Source organism: Prosopis cineraria, unplaced genomic scaffold, assembly GCF_029017545.1.
Source record: "Prosopis cineraria cultivar Desert tree isolate PC_DT_omini unplaced genomic scaffold, ASM2901754v1 PC13, whole genome shotgun sequence".
Lineage (NCBI taxonomy): Eukaryota > Viridiplantae > Streptophyta > Magnoliopsida > Fabales > Fabaceae > Prosopis > Prosopis cineraria.
This window is the reverse complement of record NW_026555344.1, coordinates 38,601,459-38,615,281: the sequence shown is the minus strand read 5'-3', so window position 1 is coordinate 38,615,281 and position 13,823 is coordinate 38,601,459. Positions and strand designations below refer to the sequence as shown.

At 28.8% G+C, this 13,823-nt stretch overlaps 1 protein-coding gene across 1 annotated transcript; it reads right to left on the bottom strand.

Moving 5' to 3' along the window:
* LOC129291514 (glycerol-3-phosphate 2-O-acyltransferase 6-like) lies at positions 1 to 3,151 on the bottom strand. Its single transcript, XM_054928918.1, has 2 exons — positions 2,422 to 3,151; positions 1 to 1,175 (listed from the first exon to the last, which is right to left on the bottom strand). Exons 1-2 carry the CDS (start codon positions 3,049 to 3,051, stop codon positions 270 to 272), a joined length of 1,536 nt encoding a protein of 511 aa, XP_054784893.1. The 5' UTR covers positions 3,052 to 3,151; the 3' UTR covers positions 1 to 269.
* Positions 3,152 to 13,823: the final 10,672 nt, after the last annotated feature.

The following is a 13,823-nucleotide window of genomic DNA, read 5'->3' as shown; positions in this document are numbered from 1 at the left end:
AATAGTAACGGTGCCTATACTTCGTATTATTATATCAGAGGCTAAGTCACAACAACAACATATTGGTAGAATCATATAGATTACTAATTACTCAATCGCATATGATCTCAGCATATTTATTGGCTTCTTGGTATATATGTTATACACACACGCACGCACGCACGCAGTCCTAAACATTTAGAAACCCAGTAAGTTCAGCGTACAAATGAATATTGAATAACCAATCTGCCAAAGTACTGACGTACCTTCTCTCTTGTCCCTATAATAACTTAATTAATTTCAAACATTGCAGCCTTCTTATTCTCCTCCTCATCCTCCTTCTTTGATGCAATTCTCCCATCTGTTCCGGCAAGCATAGCATACTTATCTTTCCTTGTCAGATTGGTGCACTCAAACCTTAACGTCCCTGCAAGAACTGTCTGAATGTAATTCGCAACTTCAAAACTCGACTTCCCTCCCTTACATGTGAGCTCAAGTGGAAGCTGGTTCAGAAAAGTGATCTCAAATGTTGGCACAGGGTTCATGAACACAAAGTAAGGGTCCAAAATCTTATGCCCTCGAACCGTGGTCCCATTAAACATGGTCTGCTTCGTGTTAATAGCCACAGGAACGATCCTATCGGTTAATTCAGCAAACAGAGCACTGAACCTTAACAGAAACGGTTCTCTACAGGTGGTTCCTTCAGGAAAAATCACGAGGTCACCTTCCTGGAGCAGTCTCCTTATATTTTCTGCATCTTTCTCTCTTTCTCTTGACAGAGCAACGGTTTTGATCGGCGACATTAATTCACTGAACTTGCTTATGCTGTAGGTGACACAGCTGACTTTCCTCTTAAGAGCAACTGCGATAACTATAGGATCGACGACCGTACGGTGGTTGCAGACCAAAAGGACACCAGTTTGGGCGTTCTTTGGGGGAGGGGGAGGGGTGCCCTTAACGAGGATTCTGATTCCCATAAGCTTGGAGTTGTACCAGACGAGCTTTTCAGGTAAAGGGATGTTGAGGTATACCCTTAAGATGGAGAGTATGGTGCCAATGGGAAGCCATAGGAAGGTCACAAGCGCCATAATAGGCGTTGGCCTCTGAGCAAAACGACCGTCGTGGAAGATAATGGGACTTAAAAGTTTGTTTCTGGGTAGTGGCTTGCACTTTGTTCTTGGCACTCTATATCCTTCCTGCATATATATTCACAACACCAATTTAAAATAGTCTATATATATATATATATATATATATATTTGTAAATTGTAATTGATCCACGTAGAGTATGTATATATGCACACATCTGGTTAATAATAACATCAAGGGATTTATGTTTATACGTCAATAATGGCAAACAATGTAAAAAACAGATATTATAATTTATACGGTATTTTTTGACAAAATTTCACCTATGATAAAATTCATTAAATACAGTTCACCATTTTAATTTTTTTAATACATTTTTAAAATTACCTTTCATTAATAGAAGAGTAAAAGAAATCTATTTAATAAGTAAAATAATGAGGAATAATAATTATTAATAAAATTTTATTTTTATCGAAACTCCTTATATTTCAGTACACCAAATCACTTTAAAAATGTTGTATAAATTAAGATGAAGGGAGAATTAATTACTAATTATTGCAAATCTATACCAAACCGCGTTAATATTAGGTTAATTTGACGTCAAGAAATTATGGCAAGTACTCTCATGCATTATTCTTAAGAAATTTTGTCGTTTTCTTTTATTTTCCAACTTCTGTTTTTCACTTTCAAATCATATTCTTCCGAACATGGAGGGGCCATTTGAATATGGCTACAGTAACTAACCGAGAAGAACCGACACGTGGTAAAGATGATCAAGGAATATTGCGAAATAATATCATGTCTAGATAAGGACCAAGTTCTCCGACACGTAATTTAGGTGGAAAGTTAAAAAAAAAAAAAAAGAATTGAAAGAGGCACTTGGACAATGCCACGAGTCATATATCCACAAGCCTCGCATGCATGATAGATAGGTTTCGCTCTTCTCTGTTGATGGATTAATCTTTTAGGATTGACCCCGGTGGAGTAAAACTGTGGACAACGTCCTTAAGCAGAGGCCTGAACTCCAATTTTATTTACAAGTCATTTCTAAAGTTTGTATTGAGATATAACCAGAATGAGGCTTAAAATTCATAAACTCGATCAATTTCTAAAAGTCACCAAAGTTTCTAATCATACCCTTATTAAACCCATCTTTTGATAATAGTAAGAGCCAATTACGAAAAATATAACATTAAGTAAGGGAAATATGGGAAAAAAATTAAATGAATATCATACATTAAGTAGGGGAGTACATAATTATTACAAGAAAATTAAGTTTACAGGTTCAGGTGACCTGACATGGTAAACATGCAAAAGGCATGGTTTATAGAAGGTTACGTGGAGATTACAAACCTTGCAAATTGACATGAAGTGATAATCAGATTCACTGTCTCCAAGTCCCAGATCTGGCAAATCAGATCCAAATTCCTCGACAATAGCTGCTTTCTTGTGGTCACCTACCAGCACCCCTGGTTCCCTAACAAGACCTGTCAATGTCCTCCCAGATTTCGTGGCTCTCAGCTCTGTACCTACGACCTTGTCTGCCTCTAAAACCGTCTTCGCAAACGGCTCCACCATCAACCTTGGACTCGCCGTCACGATGCACCTCTTCCCGAACGAATTGAACACCCGCCACGTGTCCGGGTGGACGTCCTCGGCGTAGAACTTGGGCAACACTGACCTCGACACTATCTCCACATCTCTGGCGTGGAGTCCGGCGAAGGTGATGAAGATGAGAGTTTTGATCGCCAAGGCTTCGGAGACGAACATGTACGTGAAATACACGAAGGGAACGGAAGCGAGGAGAATGAGTCCCCGGAGAAAGCTTCCGGCTTCGAGAGCGACGAGCATGTAGTAAGGAAAAGCGCTTCGCGACACGAGAAGAGTGCCGTCTAAGTCGGAAACGACGGTTTGATTCTGTCGTTCATTGGTGGTGCATTTTGAGATGGGTTGGAAACGACGAAAAGCTTCCATGGCTACCATGGCGCAGAGAGAGAGAGAGAGAGAGAGAGAAGGCGAAGCCGAAATGAGTAGAGACTTTAATGACAGAGAAACAGAGAGAGGAGAAGGGAGGGGAGATTTAAAGGGATAGGGAAGACGTGGTGGTAACGGTGTTCAATGAATTGTTTACTGTTTAGCCTCAAATATGTAAAAAAGATATACTCTTTTATTTTAAATTATAAAATATTTTTTAAATAAAATTTTATATGTCAATAAATCTTATTAAATATATTTAATAATTTTTTTTAAAATAAAACTATAAACTTTCAAAAATACTCTTCATTTAATAGTTTTAAATCTATGCCTAATTAGTATTAAATAGAGAGACAAATAATAATATTAAAATAAATCTATCAATAAAACTTTAATCTTTTTAAAGTATCTTCTATTTTGAAATGGTGAAACTTTTCCAAAAATATTTTATAATTTAGGATATGGAGTAATTAAATCATGGTAACATATATTATGTGGTCTGGAAAGATAACCTCACAGCATGCGTTTAAAAACTTACATTGGAATTGATAGAGAATACAGATTATATATTGTGTTAATTATGGATTTCCGGTTTGCACAAATTCAGATTAAACGAACAGCGTTCAGCCATGTATACATGATATAACATGTTTTTATTGGATAAAGTATAAATAATGTGATGTACCAGATCATTCATGCAAAATATTTTCACACATTAGTTGATTAGGGGTAGTTGGTTTACTTTTCTTTTTGTTTGTTTAGTCTCCGGTAATGTTTTCACATTCTGATGAATGAGTATTTCATATTCATATTCAAAAAAAAAATTCACACAATGAAAAATATGTCTAATGTATATATACTCTTTCCATTAAAAAAAATAAGTTGTTTTTAACCGAACCTCATCTCTTAATAAAGTAATTTCTTGTTTCAAACTAACCTTATCTTTTTATATTTAGTCCTGTTTAATAGGTGAAGTGATTAATTTAATAGGGATACTTTAAAAAAAAAAAGATAATGAATACACCTTAAAAAATTAAAAATACTTTATATTTTTGGACATCCAATCTCTCAAAAAATAAATTATATTTTAAAAAATTTAATCATTTAGTCCTTCTAGTTTTTGACCTAGTTGTAACTCAATCCCTGAACTTTGACTCGTTATAACTTAGTCCTTAAAATTTTGACTCAATTGTAAATCCATTTCTAAAATTTGCCTCTTGCAATTTAGTCTCTAAAGTTTCAACCTCTTAAATATTGGTCCCTATATTTTAAAAAATAAAATTATAAAAATTAAAAATATTTTGAACTTTTAATATTTATAAATATTAAAAGGGTTTAATAATTTAAAATATTAGTAATAAATTTTAAAATATTTTTCATTTTTATAATTTTATTTTTTAAAATATAGAGACTAATATTTAAAAGGTTAAAATTTTAGGGACTAAATTATAAAAATAAAGTTCAAGAATTAATTTACAATTGAGTTAAAATATCAAGAACTGAGTTATAACAAGTAAAATTTAAAAATTGAGTTATAATTAAATTAAAATTATAGAAATTAAATAATTAATTTTTCTTATACTTTATACGCTCTTCAGGGAGTGAAAAGTTAAAGCCGTCCGAGAAAGAAAATATTTTATTATTCATGGAGAAGAGGGGTCAACTTTAAAAACGAAGTTATGGACTAATTATTTCCAATTTCCAAACATTCAAAGATCTCTTCGATAAATTAAGGTTGACCACTAAGTGAGGTTAGTGTTCTCTTCTATTTTGATAGTTGTCTCTCTCTCTCTCTCTCTCTTTTTTTTTTCCGTATCTAAATAATTGTCTTTTAACATAGTATACTAAGATTAAGGATGTGATGTTTTCCCCCATCGATGTTATGTTACTATATAAACAGAAAAGATTTAATTACATTTAACTAAAATATTCTTACATCAGTTCATTTATTGTATCCTATATGTTTGCCTATAATATCGAGATTTAATAAGGCAATTTTTGGTCGATTAAAATCTTCAATCAAATATTTTTAAAAAAATGAAAGCAATTCCCTAAATAAAACGGCACTATTTTGAAAATAGAAAGAATAAGTACTTACATAAAATATTGCACACTTTTCAAGTATAAATGAAGAATTGAATTAAATTGAAACAGTTGAGGAATAGAGGCATTTATTAGACATCTGGGTTAGACAACAAGTAATTAATGCAAGTGAGAGTAAAAATTAAAAGAATATCAAATATGTGTGACAAAGAGGAATACAGACAATATTTGGCGTTGGTAAGGTTAAATGGTAGGAACTGTTTCTTATGGCAAAAAAGAAACTTAAAACAGAGTTAAAATTATGTACAGCTATTGACTAGCACAAGCTAAAAGTTATCATTAGACAATAAGTATGTTTAGTTATATTAACGTATTACTTTTCTAAAACACAATATAAAATATTTTTTAAAAACCTTGCCTTGTCCAAAATATAGGATATTTGATAATTTTTATATTTATTTTTTTAACTATATCCTACTTTATTTATTACTCATTTTAAAAAAAAATCTTGCATTAGAATTAAAATTACTATAATCAAGGCTCTTATATAGGATATTTAATAATGGTATAAATGAAAAGATAAGACATTTTTAAAAATTTAAGATTTCAATTAATATTATTTGTAAACTGTGAATTAATTAATTATGACTTATATTGTGGTTTGAAAAAAGTAAAAATTATTCCCTTTGTCCTTTTTGTAAGTCATTTGTAATTAACCCACCAAAAGGTGAGTTAAAGAGAATAATAAAATTATATTCAAAATATATTACTTTCAAATTTTGATCCTAATTTTAAAAAAGAGTGATTTGATATGCAAGAAGAGATCTCTTAAAAATTAAAATATTTCTTTTTTTTGGGAATTTGTTGGAGGAATATTTTTTTCAAAATTGTGTCTCAAAAAGTATATACAAAAAAACAAAGGGAAAGTAACTAACATAAAGCATCAAGAAAACCTCTTAAATTGTGGCTAACAGATAGAATCGGATGGAGTATATCTTACCAATTGAAGTTCACATGAGTGATAATAATTATCGTCCATCAAGCAAGTGATTGGGGTAACGTATTCGGTTCCTAGACCTTGCACGTATACTGGAGCAAACATAGTTAAGAGGGATGTGTCATTCGTCTTTCATATATACTTGAGGTTGAGGAAGAGATATATTTGTCTCCGCTAGTTGGCCAATGATATATTCCTGATCTTACCCAAAAAAATTAAATAAATCATATATATCTATCTAATATGTTAATTATTTTATGGGGAAAATTAAATATCAAGAGAAGTGATTCTTGAGGGCAAGAAAAGGAAAGGAAGAAAGAAGAGGAAAGAAATTATGGAACAAGAGGGCAGTTGTATGGAGGCGTCCGAGTAGTTGGAGGTCATATTTCATACTTACCCTTCATTCAATTTCCCTTATTTGTCATTTATCATCATTAAGTGCCCAACACACCAACGCATATATATTCTTTACATAAAAAAAAAAAAACCAAGTTTTCATTCTTGTTACTAGCTATATACTTTTATTACTATTACTACTGCTACATCATATTTAAATTTATTTGGATTGAGAAGATTTGGATTTGGACCAAATCATTCATTTACATAAAATTTAAATTTAAACACATTTTTTATTATAATTCTTTTATAATTTTAAATTCTCTTTACATTTTAATAATTTAAAATTACATTCACCTCAACTTTTTCAATTTAAATTCTTCTCTATAATCGCTTTTTTTATATATCTCCTTTCATCTCTCATTTGTCTTTTATCAATTGAGAAATATAAGTAGGCATATCTATCATTTTTTTATTTTTTATTTTTTATTTTTACTTTGAATCTCAACTTTGTTTCTTTTAATTAAACTAACCCAAAATTTTTTTAAAAATACATGTAAAATTTTAAATCTAAAATCCAAATTTAAACTCACCAATTCAGACGTCTTCTGAATTTCTTTCAACTAAGGTTTTTATCCTTCAAGATCTCTATATTGAAACTATCCATTTGAGTATTTGGCTTGCACCTCATTTCATAACATCGTATTACAAGCATACAATTTTTATATATCTGGTGAATATTGTGACTTACGGTAGATTATATTACACATTGAAATTAATATCGATATTAGCTGGATGGCATAGGATTAAGGATTCATCTAGCATAAATTTGTATATTTAATTGTGGCGATGCCTTTTTGTTATTTGAATTGAATATGCATTACAAAAAAAATTTTTTGATAACAATTTTTAGTTGCGACAACTCAAAGTTACTGTCAAAAATTCACTTTTGGTTTTGGTGGCTAACTTGATATATCGCCACCAAAAATTTACTTTTGACATCGACATTTATTGCTGCAAAAAATATTTTTATAAAAAATAATTTAAAAATTAAAAGTATTTTATATAATAAAAGTACTTTTAAAAAATTAAACATAATTATAAATTACATGAAATAATTCACAAAATTATAATTTAAATTTTTTTAAAAATTTTATGAATTGTTTTAAAAATTTGACATTAAATAAAATCATTAAAAATATATTTATGAAGTTAAATTTCTTATTTTATATACAGAATTAGAAATAGGATCTTGAAACAAAAAAATAATAGTCAAGATGTGCTAAGTTTAATTATTAAATTATTTCTAATTTTTATTATTCATAGTTTTTTTAGACATATATAGCTCATATTTTTTAAAAATTATGTTATTAAGCTAGTATTTTAATGTGATAAATTAAAATTTTGATGGGCTCTTACTTTCAATTATAATTAAGTTAAGTTATATATAATATTATTACTTACATACAAATACATAAATGGTATTGGGACGTTAAAGTTGTACAAATATTACAAGATGCAAATAATATTATAGACTACTTGACATATTGCGCACTTGATGCTTACCTTGATATATATATGGTGTCTACTTTTTTTACTGAGCTCTAATGGCTTTTGAACAATGATTTTATATAATTTCTTCTAGTATATTTGGGTTTTCATTGTTATAAAAAAGAAGTTCCTGATAACATTTTTACAACTAATTATTATTAAAAATAACATAAATAACTATTCAAATCCACTTAGCTATGAGGTTGAGGATGATTAGATGTTAACTAGATTGATTATGTATGAGATTTTTGTAATTATCATATATTGTAAAAGTTATTAGTATTCATTTTTTAAATTATTCAAAATGACTATTAACAAAATTTATGTGGTTAAAATTAATTTCTTTTTAAAATATTTTTTTAAGATATTGAAAAATTATCAATAAAATATATTTTTAATAAAAGAGGAGGAAACATTTAGCTATTTTGAGAGAAGATAAAAATTTAATCATTTAGTTTATTAATTTTTGAGAAAAATATGGAGAAGAAAATATTAAAAGATATTTAACATAAAATAATATAATACATATTTATAAATAAATTGTATAATTAATAATTTTCATTTAAAAATAATAATAAATTTTTAAAATTGGTTACAATGTATATAAGAATATTATTTAATATTTAAAAATATTTATTTTAAATTCATTTTTCTAACAAAAATAATATTTGCTAGTAAAAAATAATATTTTATTAAAATTATAATTTTAATATTCATATAAATTATTTTGTCATATTAATAATTGAAAATAAAATATATTGTATGTATATCTTTTTAATAATATATTATTTGATATATATGTATGTAGTTACATAATATATATTGAATTTACATATGATAATTGCAGATATTTCAGTTCAATTGGATAAAAAAGAGATGTTTAAGGTTTGGAGGTGGGAGAGATCAAGAGTTCAAAACTTGACTTTGTTATATTTTACAATAAATATATGACATGACACATGGTAGTAACGTGACGCATGAGGTGGTTTGAGGAGGCACATATGTGGTAGGTGACATGCTCATGTGGCGGTGACGTGTTGCATGAGATAGCTTGAGAAGGTACACATGTGGCGGGTGACGTAGCACAAAATGGTGGCATGGCATGAGGTGGCGGGGTGATGTGGCATCACCTGTCGCATATATGGCAGGTGACTATATCACATGATGCACCCATGATAGAGTGATGTGATATAAAATTAATTATTATTTTAAAAAAAACTTTTAGTGGTGATACTTGTCGCCACAAAAAATACTTTTAGTAACAAAAAAATATTTGAAACGACATTTGTTGCCACTAAAAATATAACAAAGACAAATATTATCACTGCAAAAAAATTATTTGCAATGATTGTTATAGTGATGATTTTTTTGCCGTTAAAAACTTTTAATGAGTAACTTCTAAACTTTGCCAAAATGTTTTTTTTTTTTGGGGGTAGTGACGATGGGTTCATGCATACAGGCAATGTGATATGAAACCTAACCAGGCGACATCTCGTCTTGACAAATGCATGCTTGATCAGATTGGGCAATGCATGGCAGAGACACGCATGTAACTGAGACGGGGACGATTTATTGAAATTGACACTGATCATTTGCATGTTACATCCTATCTTAAAATTAGTTACTGTGCAAGTAAAGTTATCTTTCAATTAAATTTCAACTGAAAAAAAACATGAGACCGAGCATGTGATGCGACGTACGTACAGAAGGCGTGATAGAGAGGTAAGAAAACCATGTTATGAGAGAGAGAGAGAGAGAGAGAGAGAGAGAGCCAAGGCAATTGCTCAACCCGCGGCGATCTTATCTAATTGACGTGCAGAGACCAGGCTGCTTTATGGAAAGTCTATAATGGTGAAGTTTGATAGGACTAAACTTGCGGTCATGTGCTTCATATATGTAAATTTAAATTCTAGGGAGTCACATTGTTTATGATTTGTGCATCGTATGATTTTCAATATTCTTCATGCTCCTTTTTTTCCCCTTATAAGTTACATTTTTAGAAGTTTTTCCATGTTTCTCTATATAAAAATTATTTTACAAAATCTACGAAGCAATTAATTTTCTTGGTCAAAAAATGAAGCAATTAATTTCCTTTCAATTGTACATCTAGTATGGACATTATTATTGAATAATCATGGTAAAGAGAATGATGGAAAAGTATACGTACAATATAACTGAGTTAGAATTTATTGCTTGAATTAAGAATACATATAAAAAGATTAGGTAAATTTAATAATATAACAAATTTTAACTATTTTTTAGTTTTTATAAATTAATTAAAAATGACTAATAAATAAAACAGATAGATAAAATGCCTTACATTTTCTCTATGCAATATAATAATAATTGAGTCAGTAATTTGGACCAATTTGAATAATCTCAAAAAACCTCAAACCAGCCAAGCTTGGAAGTTAATAAGAAATTATTTACTTCAAGCTTATTGGACTACCTGAATAAATTCAAAAAAATTTGAGACAAGCCAAAAGCCAAATGGGTTTAGCCTAAATGTTAGAAAATTTTTATTATTAATAAAATAAAATAAAATATTTATTTTTAAATATAAAAAATTGAATTGGTTAAAAAAATTAAAATAATATTTAATAATTCAAGTATTTTGGCAAGCTCAAATAAATCCAAAATATTATAAATTTTTGGGTATTTTAAACCCAATATAACTAAAACCAACTCGAATTAAGGCCGGTTAGAATAAGCCCAGAGCTTGAATTACCAGCAATAGTAATCACATATTTGCAACAAATGTTTCCATATTGCTAGCTTTTCTCAATATTAATTAGTTGATATGTATATATGTATGTGTTTTTTTTTTTTTGCCAATGTATGTATATATGCAAGCCTGGCTATATATATCTCATATTATAATTTATTTATCTATCAATATGTATTGCAAAAAATTCTAACAAGTTGAATAGCCCATAAATAAAGTATGAAAAATGCAGTTCGCTTCTAGAGTCCGTACAACGGATGTCTTTTCTTTTATTTATTTATTTTTTTGGCCAGCACAGTGGATGTCATGTATCATATAATGTTTGGCATTTACATGTTGATAAATTTTAACATATATACGTACCTATGTATGTAACCCTTGGGAAACCTATGACAGAGTATAGTCTATTAGAAACCGACTAACTTTGACAGTATGAACTATTAATCCATATCTGTTAATCTTTATATTTTCAAATATTGAAGCAAGGACTAATTAACACATAGCATAACAGTATTAATATTTGATGAGCTGGTTAAGGGCCAAACATTCTTTGAAGCCGTATCAGTTCAGTCAACATTCAGAGAAAGTTCTGAATGGTGACAGCATAATCAAGATCATAAGCAATGAAAGAAGCTCAAAGATGATCACAAGTCTTGAATTTAAGTCCTGGTTGAGAATGCAGCGGCGTTAAATATTCGGCCAAAGAAGTTGTCTGTTGCTGCCTAAAATGGCCTGATAAGTGTCCAGTCTGAATTAATCAGAGCCCCGTTAAGGCCCTTCAATTCAAGTCGAGGTAGTCCCAAGATATATACTATGCGCAGTATGGGGGAAAAAAAAAGAAAGAAGCTCCTAACTTTTTTTAAGAAAATAAAATAAAATTGCTTCCAATTTCATTTGCACCTGGGTTTTCAGAGTCATCGTCATCAGGAAGAAATAAATGTCATCATCGTGCAGATGTTCATATCCTTAACCAAACTGAAAAATATATTATAAAGTAGTCATGAAACTACGCGTAAATCATAGCCAAATGATGGTTGAAAACAATGGTCCAAACTTATTAAACTGATCGGCCATGTTAATGCGTTACTGGACACGTCATGGACGGCTGTTGCAATAACATTCTCCCAATTGTTGCAAACGTACGTTATTTTGATTACCTCCGTTTTACCAAAAGGGGAAAAGAAAAAGAAAAACAGAGCAAAACAGAGTATTGTTGTGGTCTCTGCCCATCGAAGAATATGCTTCTTGTTCAACACAATCAAAGAATTTATTTAAGCCAATATTATATTATATTATATATAGAATGAATCCTAACTGTCATTCCAAAACACAATCAAAAAAAACTAGTTCAATTGCTAAAATTAGTTAAAGTTACCCTACATAGAATTTATTAATTAGAAGACACAGACACAATTCAAAGAATGTTGATTATAAACATTAAATATAATTGTTGTCAAATTCTTGAGTTGACTTTTTGAATTTATCATTTATATGTTTTTATCTTACAAATTGTATTAATTTGTTCATAAAATCATATTAAATAAAGTTTGGTTAAACTAGCAAGTTGGCTTTTCAAGTTTATCATTTTTATATTTTTACCTTATAAAATTGTGCCAACCTGCTCATAAACTTATTAACTAAGATAGGTGCATACCATGTTAAACTTGATTCATAGAAGCAGTGGGACCCGATTCAATAAAAAATAAAACTCAACAAAACTAAAAGTAATATTAATTAAAAAAGAATAAAAAATACTCAATATAAGTTGCCCTATTTTAAAATTTCTATATTAAGTGTAATAATATATGAATGTAGATGAATTTAATTTCAATAATTTATATTTAAAATATATTTAAATTAAATTGTAATCATATTTTATATTTTAATTATTTAATCATATATTTTTAAATGCTATTTATTAATAGAGTTAAATTTTTATGAGTTTATGATTTAAATTTAGGTTTTGAATTTATATCCCTATCAAGAATTTATTTAAATTCACGAGTTTAATAATCTACAACCTTGTTAAACATTAAACGAGAATATCGGGATAAGATAGTTATTGTCATTTTTATATTTGAAAATAATAAAACGCACCCCATAATAATAAAAAATTAAAATAACGTTATTATTATATACAAAAATTTAGGTCTCAATTTTTTTTTTCAATTCTTTAGTATGACATATACAAACACAATTCAGTTGGTTTTTTTTTTTCCCTGACAATGTAGAGCGAGAATAGAAAAAAACATAATTCACTATATAAATCTCTTATAATGTTACACAATAAAAAGATATAAATCAACCGTCCCATACCAAACACAACATCTAAAAATAAAACAGCTGCAAGCCAAACAACCAGCATCACGCGTGTTAACTAGAGTATAATACAAGTCATATTCAAAATGTTCTAATGAAGTGATATATCTTAATTAAGCCCATAATCCGTAAAATTATACAAGGATCAAGTGCCTTAATAAAATTATACTCTTGCTTGGATAAAATTTTGGATGATGATCTATTTTTATCTATAAGAAAAAAAAATATAAATTTGAGAAGTATTTAATATTTTTCTTGATATGCTCCCATTAAATGTATGAAATGACTTACTATAAATATTTTTTTCCTATTAAAAGATAGCAAATAAAATTAAATAAGGATAGAACTGGAAAAATATAAATGTGCTTAAGGCATGAATTATTTAAGTTAGTTTACTTAATACGCAAGAATTAGATAATTTTATCCTATGAATAAAAACAGAGAAAGTAATATCATTGGTAAATTTATAGTGATACACTATATATTTTTGATATTTAATTTAACGTTCACTCTGAAATCAAATAGTATCAATATATATTAATTTTAAAGTCATAGATAAAAAGAGATAAAAAAAATTAATAATAGAGATGACCCAGCAAACAAGAAGAGAAGGGGTGGAGGATATGGATGTAATAAGTGGTATGAAATCTACTCATTCAATGAGTCGAATAGCAATCGTCTATTTAATCGACTATTAAATATTTTGTCATTTATTAATACTAAAAAAACACCAAATTTCACCTCGCATATCATATTGCAAATTGCAAATTAATTCTATATGACAGGTGTTATAATTGTGAGGGTTATCAT

Excerpts from the sequence above, each read along its gene's own strand:
- LOC129291514 (XM_054928918.1), bottom strand. The coding sequence starts at position 3,051 with ATGGTAGCCATGGAAGCTTTTCGTCGTTTCCAACCCATCTCAAAATGC. Across the intron at positions 1,176-2,421 it reads ACTTCATGTCAATTTGCAAG|GAAGGATATAGAGTGCCAAG; the intron begins GTTTGTAATCTC and ends ATATATATGCAG.